Source organism: Cinclus cinclus, chromosome 1, assembly GCF_963662255.1.
Source record: "Cinclus cinclus chromosome 1, bCinCin1.1, whole genome shotgun sequence".
Lineage (NCBI taxonomy): Eukaryota > Metazoa > Chordata > Aves > Passeriformes > Cinclidae > Cinclus > Cinclus cinclus.
Genome location: NC_085046.1, coordinates 152,259,402 through 152,274,960, shown reverse-complemented (window position 1 = coordinate 152,274,960; position 15,559 = coordinate 152,259,402). Strand labels below are relative to the sequence as shown.

Below are 15,559 nucleotides of genomic sequence, written 5' to 3'. Positions count from 1 at the left end.
GCACCCTTGTGCGAGGGCCTGCCCACCCTCCAGGGAAGGATTCCTGCCCAAATCCCAGCTACCGCTGCCGCGAGGGTAAAGCAGCCACTGCCCCTGTGCTTCACTCCAGGGAAGGATTCCTGCCCAAATCCCAGCTACCGCTGCCGCGAGGGTAAAGCAGCCACTGCCCCTGTGCTTCACTCCAGGGAAGGATTCCTGCCCAAATCCCAGCTAACGCTGCCGCGAGGGTAAAGCAGCCACTGCCCCTGTGCTTCACTCCAGGGAAGGATTCCTGCCCAAATCCCAGCTACCGCTGCCGCGAGGGTAAAGCAGCCACTGCCCCTGTGCTTCACTCCAGGGAAGGATTCCTGCCCAAATCCCAGCTAACGCTGCCGCGAGGGTAAAGCAGCCACTTCCCTTGGACTTCCCTCAAGGCCCAGCACCCCCAGCCCCCCCTCCCTCAGCGCTCGGGCTGTGTGCGCATGCGTCGCGCGGGGCTGTTTCCATGGCAGCTCGAGCCGTCAGGGAGGCGCCGCCATGAGCGCGCCCGAGGTGGAGCCGCTCGTGTGCCGCAAATACGAGATTAAGAGGCGCCTGGGCAAGGGGGTGAGTGCCTGGCGGGGGATGGCCTGTGGGAGCTAGGAGCGCCCATGAGAATTCGGGGGGCCCGTGTGGAGTTCAGGGTATCGTGAGAGCTCCAGGCGGCCTGGGAGAGCTGAGGCGGTGTTTGGAAGTTCAGGCGCCTGTGGAAACTCTCGTTCAGGGCCCGGTGGAAGCGCCAGGTGACCCAAGGGAACTCCGAGGGACTGTAAGAGCACATAAGCAAATAGTAAAATGGATCTGAGTCTCAAAGTACCTTATCTCTGTGCTTGCCAAACCCTTCTACGTTTAGTAGAAGGGTAACCCTATCACTTCAGATCATGCTGCATCAGTTCATAACTAATTCATAAAATGTATTTTTATATGTGAGCCAATGGTAATTTCTAAGATATATCTCCTCAGATAGTCTCTAAACCCTCCCGAGCTACTTGCTTTTCTATTCTGACAGCTCTCGGCTATTGTTTAGTTGCATTGATACAAGTATTTAAGTATTTCCCTCATTATGTTTACAGAGTCAAGGAATCACTGAGGTGGAAAAGCCCCCTGAGCTTCTGGAGTCCAACCGTTCCCCCAGCAACGCCAAAGCCACCACTAATCCATGTCTCCAAGTGCCACATCCAGTAGCTGTTAAATCCTCCCAGGGCAGTCTGTGTCCGGGCTGCACAGCCCTTTGCAGAAGGGCTTTTTTTCCAATATCCAGCCTCAACCTCTCCTGGCACAACTTGAGGCTTTCCAAATTGCCAGCAGGGTAGTGCTGTAGCACTTACCTGAGGTACTTGTACAATTGTCTTACTGCCTGATGTGTAGCAAAGGTTCTGATCCCATGCTCCAGGACCACACATGTAACTGGGAAGTCTGCCTTGATGTCCTTACCTGAGTATTTAATCACTAGAACCATACACTGCAGCTTTTTTGCTTAGTACAAGTATTTAAGCATTAAATGAGCATTTCTGAGTGGCATGTGATCCCTTTGTGCAAAGGTAAAGCATCTCCTAGACTGTGGAAAGTCAAGATTAAAATCTATGGCCTAAAATAAAAAACTGGATCTCTACCACAAGTAAGACTGAATAATCATCATTTGCAAGTATCACAGTCATCTAGAATAGGGAAAACTCAGGTAGAAGTTATGTTCCGTTAACTGACAACACAGCTTTTAATTGAAAAAAAGGTTTAGTGTTGGTCTTGACAGTGCTGTGTCAGTGGTTGGACTCAGTGGTCTTGGAGGGCCTTTCCAACCTCAGCAATTCTGGGATGCTGTCACTACAGACTTCAGTAAAAAGTCTCTCCATCTTTCTTACCGCCCCCTTTCAGTTTTGAAAGACCACAGTAAGTTCTCCTTGGAGCCTTTTCTTCTCCAGACTGAACACCCCCAGCTGGCTCAGCCTGGCTCCAGAGCAGAGGGCCTCCAGCCCTCAGAGCATTTCTGTGGCCCTTCTCTTCACCTGCTCAAACTGCTCCACATCTTACTTGTGCTGAGTAGCTCCAAGCTGAATGCAGTGCTCCAGGTGGGAATCTCACCAAAGTCAAATGCAAGGGAAGAATTATGTCTCTTGACCTGCCAGTCATACCATGGCTGGTAAAAAACAGGTGCCATTGGCATCTTGCCACCTGGGCACACCTGGGCTCATATTCAGCCACTGTCACCACTACTGCCAGGTCCTTTTCCAGCATTCTAGCCACTCTGTCCCAAACCTGGCATGTTTCATGGGGTTGTTGTGACCCAAGAGCAAGACCTTGGCCTTGTTGACCCTTGTGCCTTTGGGCTTGGCCCATCGGTCCCATCCCATCGATGCAGCCTTTCCAGGTCACACTGGCACAGGGGGAGATCAGGTTGGTCAGGGAGGACCTGCCTGTCACAATTTTGAAATGGCTGGGCCTGATCCCCTGGTTGCCCTTGTTTTGATGCATCCCAGGACATGGATGGCTGTCTGGGTTCCTAGTGCATGTTGTCAGCTCATTTCCTGGTTTTCGTCCACCAGCACCCTCAAGTCCTTCTCCTCAGGGCTGCTCTCCCTACAGAGTTGTGGAACCACAGAATAATCTGGGTTGGAAGAGACTTTAAAGCCCGCACATTCCCACCCCCGGCCATGGCCATGGACACCTTACACTAGCCCAGGTTGCTCCAAGCCCCATCCAACCTGGCCTTGGACACTTCCAGCAAAGGGGCAGCCACAGCTTCTTGGGACAACCAGTGCCAGGCCCTCACTGCCCTCCCAAATCCCATCTAAACCCTGACCTCTGACAGTGGGAAGCCCTTCCAGTCTGTGTTGTCACTCCAGGCCCTTGTCCCAGGTCCCTCTCAAGTTCTCTTGGAGCCTCTTCAGGCACTAGGAGGAGCTCTAAAGTCTCCCTGCAGCCTTCTCTACTCCAGGCTGAACAATCCCAACTCTCTCAGTCCGTCCCCTGAGTAGTGTGGCTCCTTGGACTAATCTTTCTTCTATCAGCTTCTATCACCTCTGCTTCCAGTCCGTCATGGAACACATTCTGGTTCCACTGCAGGCCTGAGCCGGGTGCAGGTGTCAGCACCCTGCTCACCTGTCTGTGCTTCTCTGCAGGCCTGAGCCGGGTGCAGGTGTCAGCACCCTGCTCACCTGTCTGTGCTTCTCTGCAGGCCTGAGCCGGGTGCAGGTGTCAGCACCCTGCTCACCTGTCTGTGCTTCTCTGCAGGCCTGAGCTGGGTGCAGGTGTCAGCACCCTGCTCACCTGTCTGTGCTTCTCTGCAGGCCTGAGCTGGGTGCAGGTGTCAGCACACTGCTCACCTGTCTGTGCTTCTCCGCAGGCCTGAGCTGGGTGCAGGTGTCAGCACCCTGCTCACCTGTCTGTGCTTCTCTGCAGGCCTGAGCTGGGTGCAGGTGTCAGCACACTGCTCACCTGTCTGTGCCTCTCTGCAGGCCTGAGCCGGGTGCAGGTGTCAGCACACTGCTCACCTGTCTGCTTCTCTGCAGGCCTGAGCTGGGTGCAGGTGTCAGCACACTGCTCACCTGTCTGCTTCTCTGCAGGCCTGAGCCGGGTGCAGGTGTCAGCACACTGCTCACCTGTCTGTGCCTCTCTGCAAGCCTGAGCTGGGTGCAGGTGTCAGCACGCTGCTCACCTGTCTGTGCCTCTCTGCAAGCCTGAGCTGGGTGCAGGTGTCAGCACCCTGCTCACCTGTCTGTGCTTCTCTGCAGGCCTGAGCTGGGTGCAGGTGTCAGCACCCTGCTCACCTGTCTGTGCTTCTCTGCAGGCCTGAGCTGGGTGCAGGTGTCAGCACCCTGCTTACCTGTCTGTGCTTCTCTGCAGGCCTGAGCTGGGTGCAGGTGTCAGCACACTGCTCACCTGTCTGTGCTTCTCTGCAGGCCTATGGCATCGTCTGGAAAGCAATTGACCGCAAGACAGGAGATACAGTTGCTGTTAAAAAGATTTTTGATGCTTTCAGGAACAGAACAGATGCTCAGGTGAGAAATTATTGTCCTGATATGTTCTGCGATGTGGTGGGATTCCATAGGTATTTTCAGGATTTTTTTGGCTCTGAAAGATGATAATTATGCATGTAGCAATACAGTCTGCAGCTATATTGGGATAAAAACAAGCAGTCAATATCAAGATTTGTGTATCGTGGCATGAGTGGATTTAACCCTCACTGAACTGCATCTCTGTTCTGCCATTCTCTTGAGGTGATAATTAACTGTTTTTTCTTTATTTCTAGAGAACATTTCGAGAGATCATGTTCCTGCAGGTAATGTCCATGTTCCCACTCTTCTCTAACTTTTTTTAACCTCTCATGTCTTAAGTTTTTTCTTCCCATTGTTTTCCGAAGTATAGCAGTCATTGATTAGTGTTGATAAATCTTTAATTTTTTTTTCTGCACCATCTTGGCAAAGAGCCTTTCAGGGTGAGCCCACCTGAATGAAACACTCTCCATTTGGGCTTGTTTTTACTCCTTCCTGCTCTTTCCCCATTTTTAGCAATGTGTCTGCTGCAGCATCAGCACATCAGCAGTTTCTGTCACTTCTTGCTTCTGTGTGGATTGAAACTGTTTCTCTTACATTTTAACTGCCTGATTGGAAGAGGAGCTGGGTTGGTAGAGGGATTGAAAACTCCAAAATTGTTTTCTTCCATCATGCTGTAAGCAATTCAATCACTTAAAATAATCAAAAGAAAAAGTGAAGTTCTACAAGGAGTAACTTAAGACTACTCTTGTTTTGATGTAATTTACCTTATCAGTGGCATTCCAGTTATCTGTCCACTCCTCCTCAGACTTACCATGTAGAAACATAAATGTTTTGGAATAATGTTGGTATAACTTGTAATTTTCTAAGGACACAAGTGAGGCATGGTTCACAGAAGAGGTATTTCCTAAGACTGCCAAATTTAAGTAGGAAAGAGATGGTCTTTTTTTAAACTTTAGTAATTCTTGAAGGTCGAAATAGAAGCTGCAAACTTTAAAGCTAAAAATGCAAACAATTCCTTAGAAGTGAATTACCGCTAAGATAATCTCTGAAAGTGCAGCACTCCTGGAATGGATGGGTGGAGGAGGAGCAGGGAAAAAAAGGGTATTTCTTCTGAAGGAAAGAAGGAGTCACTTGGCAGCAGAGGGTAGGGAGAGGGAAGTTAATGTGCTGTTCAGCCCGTACTTCCGTAACTTTTGGTGCTCAATAGACTTAAAGAATTTTGGTTTCCCCTCTTATTTTAAACCTCTTGAGGTTGGAGACTGAGGGCTCAGAAAGGAAAAGATGTGAAAAATACTCCGTTATTCATAACTGCGTGTTTGTCTTTGTTAGTCTGTTCATAATGATTGCTTTGTTCAATCTTGATGTTTATCACAAGGTCATTTGGTGGACTAGGTTATTGTTTTATGTTTCTCAATTATTCTAATTGAGAAGTTGCTGTAGACTGTGGGGTGTGAATGATTCTCTGATGCTCTGGTCGTTGCTTGCTGATTTTTGCTTTTGATGAAGCTGTAGATCTATGGGGGCATTTTAGGCCAGTTTTAGAATGTCATTTTGGTAAGTATGTTAGTAGCATTATTATTGTTTGAGCAAAGAATTTTTTCCTTGTTTTTTTTTTCAAGGTAATGTGATTTTTTAGAAGGGATTGAAGTGTTTTTTATTACTTTCTGTTATCAGTTTCAGGGCAAGGCAGTGTGAGACAGTGGAATTTTTCTTCCCAAACAGGACTCAAGTAACACTATCAAGATTTAGCGGCATCTCTAGAACAATATCCCCTTTTGGGTAAAAACCTTCCTTAGATCATTTGGATGGGTATTGACTATGCTCAGAATGAAAACAAAGTGTGTGATGGCCTGGCTGGGTATCACTGCTTTGTGGGTGTGTTTTCACAGGTTGCTGCAGGTGAATGTGTTGTTTTTTAAGCTTTCTTAGATATTACACGTTATAAAACGTTTGAGTATTATGAAGTGTGTACCGTGTCCCTGGCTGCACAGAAGTTGGAAATAAAAGCTGTCAAAGCTAGGGATGAGCTTAATGATCCCATGAGGATTGTCAGTCTACAAAAATGTGAGGATGGACTCCACCTGCAGTGTAATACCTGTGTTCAGGTATCTCTGTGTGTTGTCTGATCTCCATGCAGTCAGTTCCTTAAAGCAGCCGATGAGTGTCTGAGCCAGCCCTCAGATGGACATGTTCTGATTGTTTGGGTTTTTACCTATGAATGTTGAGGGCAGCTATGATCTATTTTCATGCCACAATAATTCTTGGTTCATGTGAGGTGCATAAAAGGGACTGGACTTCATTATAAATGGTATAGAGGGAGTGTTAGAACTAATGTCTCATTTAACAGAGTTTTTTTTTATTATTATTATTATTAACTGACTGGTTTCCTGCTACAAAACAAATTCTTTTTAAAATTTTATTTCAGAGGAGGTCTAATGGAGGAAATAGCATGTTAATGTTTGTTCTAGACAATAATACAAACTTAAATAGATTGTTGCCCCTTTTTATAGTTCACAAGCAAAACACATGATTTTGACAGCTGTGTCTCTTCTCTGTGCAGGAATTTGGGGAACATCCAAATATCATCAAGCTGCTCGATGTTATCCAAGCAGAGAATGACAAGGACATCTACCTCATCTTCGAGTCCATGGGTGAGACTCAGCATTGCAGCAGCCATTCAAACCCAGCCTGTCTCAGGAGTTATCCTTGTTATCACTTTGATGGTGTGGTGGTGATATACATGAATGTTTGTGATACTACTGGCATTTACTGATGTCAATATATTACTGGTATCTTACAGAGACAGATTTACATGCTGTAATTAAGAAGGGGAATTTGCTGAAAGACATCCACAAGTGTTACATTCTTTACCAACTCCTGAAGGCAACTAAATTCATCCACTCGGGGAATGTTATTCACAGGGATCAGAAGGTACATTTTGGTCATGGCCTGTATCCTTCACTCCTCAGTGTTCTGTTGAGCACTAAATAAAATCACAGATTGATTTAGGATGGAAGAGACCTTCAAAGCCCATCCATTCCCACACCCTGGCATTTGCAGGGACACCTTCCACTATCCCAGGTTGCTCCAAGCCCTGTCCAACCTGACCTGGAAAACTTCCAGGGATGGGGTAGCCACAGCTTCTCTGGGTTGCCTGTGCCAGGGCCAAAGCACCCTCACAGGGAAGAATACCTTCCCAATATCCCATCTAACTCTGCCCTCTGGCAGTGGGAAGCCATTCCTGCTTGTGCTGTCTAAGGCTGTGTTCAAAGTCCCTCTCAAGCTCTCTTGGCACCCCTTTAGGCACTGGAAAGGGCTCTAAGAGCTCCCCTAGAGCCTTTTCTCCAGGCTGAATACCCCCAGCTGTCCCAGGCTGTCTCCATAGGAAAAGTATGAAGAAATACAGAAGTATGAGACCAGTAAAAGAATCTTGATAACAGTCTTCTGGTATTCAGAGAGTAAAAGGCTAATTAATTCTGCTTTGTTCAATGTAGCCTTCCAATGTCCTGCTGGATGCACAGTGCTGTGTGAAGCTGTGTGACTTTGGCCTGGCCCGTTCCCTGTGCCAGCTGGGCAAGGAGCAGCCCAGCCCTGCACTCACCGAGTACGTGGCCACGCGCTGGTACCGAGCGCCCGAGATCCTGCTGGCCTCTCGCAAGTGAGTGAAGGGCTGCCAGCCTGGCACTTCTCCTCCACTTGTAAATTTTTTTGTCTTAAAAGTCTTCAGTCTTTTAGTTTTCAGTGCCACCAGGTAGAGTGTCATGTCAGCAGTCTGTTTTCTCAGTATACAGTTAGACTTCTGTGACATAAAAACCTCTTATGAACATGAACATGTCCCTCCTGTGTTCTTACAGTGTCAGTGCACATACATGAGCAGCTCATCTGTTTGTCACCCTTTCTCCCACCAGACTCACTTCTTCTCCCTTAAATCCACAACTTTACAAAGTCTGCTTGAGGGCATAAGTCCTCTTTTCCAAATTGAAGCAGTGTTTTTTGATAGACTTTCACAAAATATTCTCTAATCAAATGTGAAACCAGCTGCCTCTCAGTCAAGCTTAGTCCTTTTTTAAAAATTAAATATGCAAAACCAGAAAAGCAAATAAATAGATGCAGGGTAGTATCCAGAATTTTAAATGTGGATGTTTTGCAAACTGTCCTATATCCACTATTCGGCATTTACTTTGCTTAAAAATGTAATTCTTAAGTAATTGTAACTACTTTGTACATGCATTATGACCAAAGTCAGCTGTTTCCAAAGAACAATGTGTATCTTCATTCTTGGTCATATCAAAAGGATATAATACCTTGTTCTGGAATTTCCTTTAATGTATTACCTTGTTACGGCATTTCCCTGCAATATATTTCCTTTTGTAGTTTCTTAGACTAGACTTTGAGTAGGATAAATCTCTTTTCTGTTTCATGCTTGCCAGTCTCATGATTGCCTAATGTTACCTGATTTATAGTTCAAACCTGTGAGCAATTATATTTGAGAAGACACCAAGCATGCTTTCTAGCAAATAAATCAGTGTAGGTGATGTGAATACCAGGTACAAGAAAATACTTGCTTGATTTAATCCAACCTCTGTTCTGTTCCTGTTTGTAGTTACACTAAGGGTGTAGACATGTGGAGCATTGGCTGTATTCTTGGAGAGATGCTGCTTGGAAAGCCCCTTTTTCCTGGAACATCAACAATGAATCAAATAGAGCAGATCCTAAGGGTCATCCCTGCTCCATCCCCAGAAGGTAGGACTCTGCTGCAGGGAAGGGTATCTAGAGAAGAGGTTAAGAGTGGAAGAAGCCTGGCTGCTTGTCATGTCAACTACATGTTAACTGAAGCAACTGTGTGGCAGGGCACAGTGTGCCTGGCTTGCTTCCCATGTCGCGTACGTCCGGCACTAGTGGGTGCGCCGGGACTGGATGCTGAGTGCTGCCACTTAGGGGCTCCGCGCTGGTCGCAACCCAGTGGCGTTCGAGTAGTGGAGTACAAGGCCCTGCACCCGACCCCAGAGTGCATAATGGCTACGGTGCAGGTTGTCTTGACAGGGCAGGTGCATTCATGTTGTCACAGGGCCACATCACTGGTAGCGCTCGGTTGTACCTGAGTCTGAGAGAGGCAGGACTCTCGGTGGGATTCTCACTTCTGCGCGCTGCATGGCCGTGCGGCGTGGGCATGACAACGTCCAATCCTACATCTCCTTTTGGACAAAATTACTGATTTCGACCCTGGTGGATGAGCCACCGTTACTTAACCCGGAAAAGGTGTGGAAACGAGTGTTTCCGCTCGAAAACTAGCCAAATGCCTCGCCATCTAATTAATGACACGCATGAATGGATGAACGAGATTCCCACTGTCCCTACCTACTATCCAGCAAAACCACAGCCAAGGGAATGGGCTTGGTGGAATCAGCGGGGAAAGAAGACCCTGTTGAGCTTGACTCTAGTCTGGCGCTGTGAAGAGACATGAGAGGTGTAGAATAAGTGGGAAGCCAGGCGCGCGCTCGGGAAGCAAGGTATCTCTCATTCTCATATCTCTCAAGGGGAGAAGGTATCTCTCATTCATTCTGGTACCTTTCCAAAGAAATTAAAATCTTCATCCTTAATGTTGGTGTTACAGGAAAATAAGAAATTCAGATACTGTGATGCTTGTGCATCTGTTACTGTGAGAATGCAAGTTTATGAAGTGTATGATTAATAAATAGGAATTCAATAATCAGCTTAGAAAATTCATCAGTAAATATTCCATCTCCCTTCCATAGATCTCTGACCAAGTTTTTATGAGGACAATTTCCTATGTTAATATCAAATATTGGCTTTCCTTCATAAACTGTGTAGCTCTGCAAATGCTCATCTTGGCAGTAACAGTATCTTTTTATTATTGCAGATATTTTGGCTCTGCAGTCAGAGTACAAGGCCTCAGTTATTAACCACATGAGTTCCCGGTAAGCTTGAGGTGTTTGTTTGTCTCAGATCATCTAATGTAGGACCATAGAGTCAGGGAACCACATAATAGTTAGAGTGGGAAGGGATCTTAAAGATCATCTCATTCTACCCCCTTGACATGGACAGGGACTCCTTTCACTAGACCAGGATGCTCCAAGCCCCATCCAACCTGGCCTTCAGGGATGGGGCAGCCACAGCTTCTCCAGGAAATCATTCCAGTTCCTCAGTACCCTCATAAGCTATAATTTCTTCCCAATACCCCAGCTAACCCTGGCCTCTGGCAGTGGGAATCCTCCCCACTTGTGCTGTCGCTCCAGGCCCTTGGCCAGAGTCACTCTTCATCTGTCTTTGAGCCTCTTAAGGCACTGGAAAGGGCTCCAAGTTGTCTCCTTAAATAAAAATTACTTAAAATATGAGTGAGATTTGGTGCTTAAAACTGATTTTTTAAAAATATACTTTCTTCATTATGTTAACAATTACAGTTAGGGTTTCAAAATGCAAAACCAGTTTTTTCAATTTTATCTTCTCCGTTAATTACAGAGAAGTATGTTTCTATAATCTCAGGTCTAGATTTGTGGGATCATAGGGCTGGAAAGTGATGAGGTTTAAAGTCCCTTCCCAGCCAAACCATTCTAGGATTCAGTGATCATGACATACTCTGTGAGTGAAGTCATGTCTGGTGTCACCTTGATATGATTCCAGAACTTTCACTCCTGCCTTCACTGGGAATTAGACACTGAGAGCTTGTATCATTTTTTTCTGACTTCTAGGCAGCGAGTAGCATTTGAAGAGATTTTCCCATCCTCTACTCCGCTGCCTGCCTTGGATCTGCTGAAGAAACTTCTGGTATTTAACCCTGACAAACGCCTCACAGCAGAGGAGGCTCTGCAGCATCCTTATGTGAGCAGGTGAGAGTGACACCAGTATGCAGCTTCCCCTGATGTCTTCTGAGACATTACTAACATGCTCTTGGCACAAATTTTCTTTAAATGCATTACAGAAAAAATGGCAAAGCTAATTCTTTATTTTCTGCAACCCTATTTACACGAATTTGTTTAACAATCCTGTTCAAATTTTAATACTCTGTTTCCAGTCAGTGAATTACATGATGTGTTCTCATTTTCTCAGATTCCACTGTCCTTCCAGGGAACCTTCTTTGGATTTTGATGTGATCCTTCCTTTGGGTGATGATGTCCAGCTGTCTGTGGCAGAATATAGAAATAAATTATATGAGGTACTTTCATCCAGTTTTCCCAGATCCTTATCCTCCAGGTTACCTGCCATTCGTGCACACACTTAAGAAACTCTGTCATCGTCTTGTCTTTGTGTTCCCCTGGGCTTTCTATACCTCCTGGCACAGTTACACCTTGGTGTTTGATCAGCCAGTTCCATACTGTTGTAATCTTTGAGAGACCTTTACATGTCAAATTCCCACAGGGCAAAGAAAAATCTCTGAAGCATGATGTCTGAGAAAGATTCACAGAATGGTTTGGGTTGAAAGGTATTTTAAAGATCATCTAGTTCCAAAATTACACTTGTTATTTACCCTGTAAAATAAATTGCAGATACGTATAAGTATTCCTCTTTGTTTTGATGTTTTATTTTTCTGCTGTATTGCTGTATTAAGTCTAACCAGCTTTTCTGTTCCGCAGATGATCCTTGAAAAGAAATCAAAGGGCCTTCCAAAGGAGCAAGTGCAGAGAGAAAACATTCAGCTGAGCCAGTCTGAATCCAACACACTTCTCCCAGGTTTCAGCTCAGTGACTGTACCCACCAAGAAGGGCCAGCAAGAACCAACACGCCCTCTTCTAAACCCTTCACATGTGCACACTGGAGCCACAGGTGGGGTCCAGCCAGCAGAATCCAGCCAGAACAAGGATTTGGCCAGAACTATGTGTCAGAGATCACAGATTAGTGTAATGATATACAACCCCATCACACACACTACTGTGCAGAGTAGGTACTACACTCCTACACTGGGGTGTAACCCACCTTGGGTATTGTTGTGGGGAAGAGAGAATGAGTGCTGTAAAAGAAATGAAGGGAATTTACACGGTAAAGTGAGGGGCTGAAAGTGGGGGAGGGAAATGATGTAAGAACAAAACACTGTTGAATGAGTGTTGAGTATGGGACTGTCTCTGCCTCAGTAAATGTGTTCTGTGTTCTTCTGATTTTCCTACTTTATCTCATGTTTTTCCTTCTGCAGGAAATGCAAATCCTGGTGCTGGGATCAGGAACTGTTCTGCACCACCTCAACAGTCCAGAATCTCCAACAATGAGAAACTAGGGAGACAAATGACATGGCCAGACACTCGGCTCTCTCCTTCAAGTGTGCAGAACCTTTACAATGTGAGTAGCTTTACTTCTAGTCTTTACTTGTGGTAACCTGGGTCACAGCAACTCCATGTGCCCCAGGCTAGAAAGCTGGAAAAGGTCACCCGCTGGTGCTGATGACAGCAGCTGAACATGAGCCCAGGTGTGCCCAGGTGGGCAAGAGGCCAATTGCACCTGGCTTGTATCAGCCACGGTGTGGCCAGATGCCCACGGCAGTGCCTGTCCCCTATGCTAGACACTGCTGAGGGACCTCCAGTCCTGGGGGCAAGTTTGGGCTCTTCAAAAGAAGAAAGGAGGGGCCCCATTGAGGGGCTGGAGTGTATCCAGAGAAGGTGAACAGAGTTAGGGAGGGTCTGGAGCAGCAGTAGCTGTGGAGAAAAGGAGGCTCAAGGAGAACCTTGTCACACTCTGCAACTCCCTGATAGAAGGGTGCAGCCAGGTGGGGGTTGGGATCTGCTCTCAGGAAACAAGTGACAGGATGAGAAGAAATGGCCTCAAGTGGTTCCAGGAGAGGTTCAGGTTGGATATTGAAAAAACCCACCTGCAAAGGGCTATGCAGCCCTGGCACAGACTGCCGCAGGGCAGTGGTGGAGTTTAAATCTCCCTCATCCCTGGGAAGATTTAACAGCCACATGGATGTGGCACTAGGGAGCATGGATTAGTGGTGGCTTTGGCAGTGCTGGGGGAGCAGTTGGACTCAGTGGTCTCAGAGGGCTTTTCCAACCTCATTGATTCTGTGGTTCTAACAGATTGCTGTTGCTGAGCTGTGAGGGTGTCAGTCCTGTCCTCTCTGCTCCTCCCTCTCCCCTGATCTTGGCCATGCTTCCATGCAAAAGTCCTCACCCTCACTGGGTTCTTTAATGACCTCTTGCTCCTGCTTTTTTTCTTGCTGAGCTGGCTGCCTGCTGCCTGCTGGCACCTGCAGAGGTGGTTGGAGGAAGCTTATGAAACAGGAAGAGTATGGAAGGAAGCACCACATTCACAGAATCACAGTCTGCTTGCGTTGGAAGGGACCTTAAACACTCATCTCATTCCACCCATCTGCCATGGTCAGGGACGCCTTCCACTAGCCCTGGTTGTTAGAAACTTTCAAGCATGTCCAGTAGCACATTTGCAACCCACCTTTCTGCCCCTCTGATTTGGAATCCCTTCCAAAATGTTTTGAGAGAAAAAGAAGCCATTTATTCCCCAAGATGGGATTGTGGAGCTTGCTGCACATGCAGGTCTACAGATGGCCTGTGTATTTGGAAGAATCTTTAGGGAACTGTGACCAACTTTCTGTGACAAGAAGAGCGGAAGAGGGAGAAGATCAGCCTATATGTGCCCTGAGTTTGTGTTTGTTTCCTGAGAGGATAGTGCTGACTAAAGCCAAACCTGTGTCCTATTTGCATTCCAGAAAGCTGATTCCAGGTTAACTTTTCTTGGCTTTTCTTTCTCACACAGAATCCCAGAAACTCTCAGCGTCACAGCAAAGATGTTCATCCCCTTCTGAAGCCCAGTAAGAAGATGTTCCAGATCACTGCAAATGTGGAAGCTGCAGGTGATCCAAGGGCATCCATGGGAAGCTACTCCCAGGCCTATGGAACCATCAGTAAATCTGCACTGCAGAGTCTTCCGATAGCAAAGGCCTCCAAAAACCCTGAGCAGTGACTGTGGAGATGCTCCAGACAGGTGAAGTACAGCTCAACCCTCAGCCCCTGACTAAGCATGGGCAGCAGGGGAGAGCAAAATATGAGGAAATGCTTTATTCACTGCTTAGGACAATGTCCTTTCCTCTGGACAAGCTAATAGGAAAGGGAATCCAACTCCTCTGCCTTCCAGTCTCAGCAGTCAAGAACAGAGCATGTTTGCTCTCACACTCTGAGAACAGTGAATGCTGTCAGTTCATACTCCTTGTTTGAATTACTGCAAAAAATGTCATTATTCTGATGCTTGAGTAGTTTTTAGGCATATTCAGAGTCCAGGGGAACCTCCTGAAGTTCAAGGCCAAGTGCAAAGCCAAGAAAATGTTCCTAGGGCTTGAGCCCCTCTGCTCTGGAGATAGGCTGGGAGAACTGGAGGTGTCCAGCCCGGAGGAAAGAAGGCTTCAGGAAGACCTTTGAGCCCCTTCTAGTGCCTAAAGAGGCTCTAGGAGAGCTGGAGAGGCACTTTGGACACAGGTCTGGAGTGACAGGATGGGGGGAATGGCTTCCTACTGACAGAGGGCAGGGTTAGATTGGGTATTGGGAAGAAATTCTTCCCTGTCAGGGTGCTGAGGCCCTGGCACAGGTTGCCCAGAGCTGTGGCTGCCCCATCCCAAGAAGTGTTCCAGGGCAGGTTGGACAGGGCTTGGAGCAAGCTGGGATAGTGGAAGGTGTCACTGCCATGACAGGCAGGGGTTGGAACTGGGTGATCTTTAAAGGGACCTTTCCAACCCATTCTAGGATTCTTCAGCAGTCTGCCTAAATGGTGGATATTTTTTTGAGTAGAACAGGTAACTGTTCTCTGAAGACCATGAAGACCTAACTCTTCACAGATAATCTTACGATTTTACTCATTTCTATGACTGTTCTAGGCCAGCTGAACAGAATTCATTATGGTCTGGTATGTTAAAATCAAGTAGAAAAGCATTTGAAATACAAGTGGGTTCTTCTACAATATTTTACAGCTTCTCTAGTGTGTAATATTGTAACAATAAATCCTTCATATTGCACTGCAGAAAATTTTTGTCTTTCAAGCAGCATTTGCTGCATTGAGAGGGAAACTGCCTATTAGTAGGGATGTCTTCTTCAATGAGTATTACTGTTTTTGCTTTCAGAAAGCAAGGTTTCACAAGATACTATTGCTGAGACATCGTAAAGGTGTTGCCAGTCTACAGTGGGACTACAGGAAACTTTATATTCCTGTTTCACTGATGATGTTGGATAAATTCTCCTCATTAACTTGAAGCTCTTGTCTCTGTCCCTAGGTTCTACTCTGCCTGTGATGAATGTTATTCCCCCAGCTCTCTCAGCCTTTTGTACTGCTCCAAACCTGTCACCTCATGAGCTGCAGTTACACTGTCAAGGAAGTCACTACTGAGCCAAGGCAGGATTTTGCTTTAGATGCTTATTTCAACTCAGACTCACCTGAAAAGGCCTCTTAAAACCAAGCTCCTTCTCCATCAACAGCACCTCAGCAGCTTCTTTTAGCTCAGCCTCTAAAGCAAGTAATTCCGTATAAACAAAGGACAAACCACAAACAAACCCACAGGCTCAGGAACTGCTAAATACAAAAGCTGGGCCTGTGCTGCTGGA

General features: G+C 46.5%; 1 protein-coding gene across 1 annotated transcript; it reads left to right on the top strand.

Annotated features, from left to right (window-relative positions):
- The first annotated feature begins 516 nt into the window (after window positions 1–516).
- Window positions 517–15,357, top strand: MAPK15 (mitogen-activated protein kinase 15). The gene is made up of 14 exons (XM_062505107.1): window positions 517–585; window positions 3,915–4,013; window positions 4,265–4,294; window positions 6,571–6,661; window positions 6,811–6,941; window positions 7,505–7,668; window positions 8,614–8,753; window positions 9,892–9,949; window positions 10,721–10,858; window positions 11,079–11,184; window positions 11,603–11,906; window positions 12,157–12,299; window positions 13,728–13,955; window positions 15,232–15,357. The coding sequence occupies exons 1-13, from the start codon at window positions 517–519 to the stop codon at window positions 13,932–13,934; spliced, it is 1,680 nt and encodes a 559-aa protein (XP_062361091.1). The 3' UTR covers window positions 13,935–13,955; window positions 15,232–15,357.
- The last annotated feature ends 202 nt before the right edge of the window (window positions 15,358–15,559 follow it).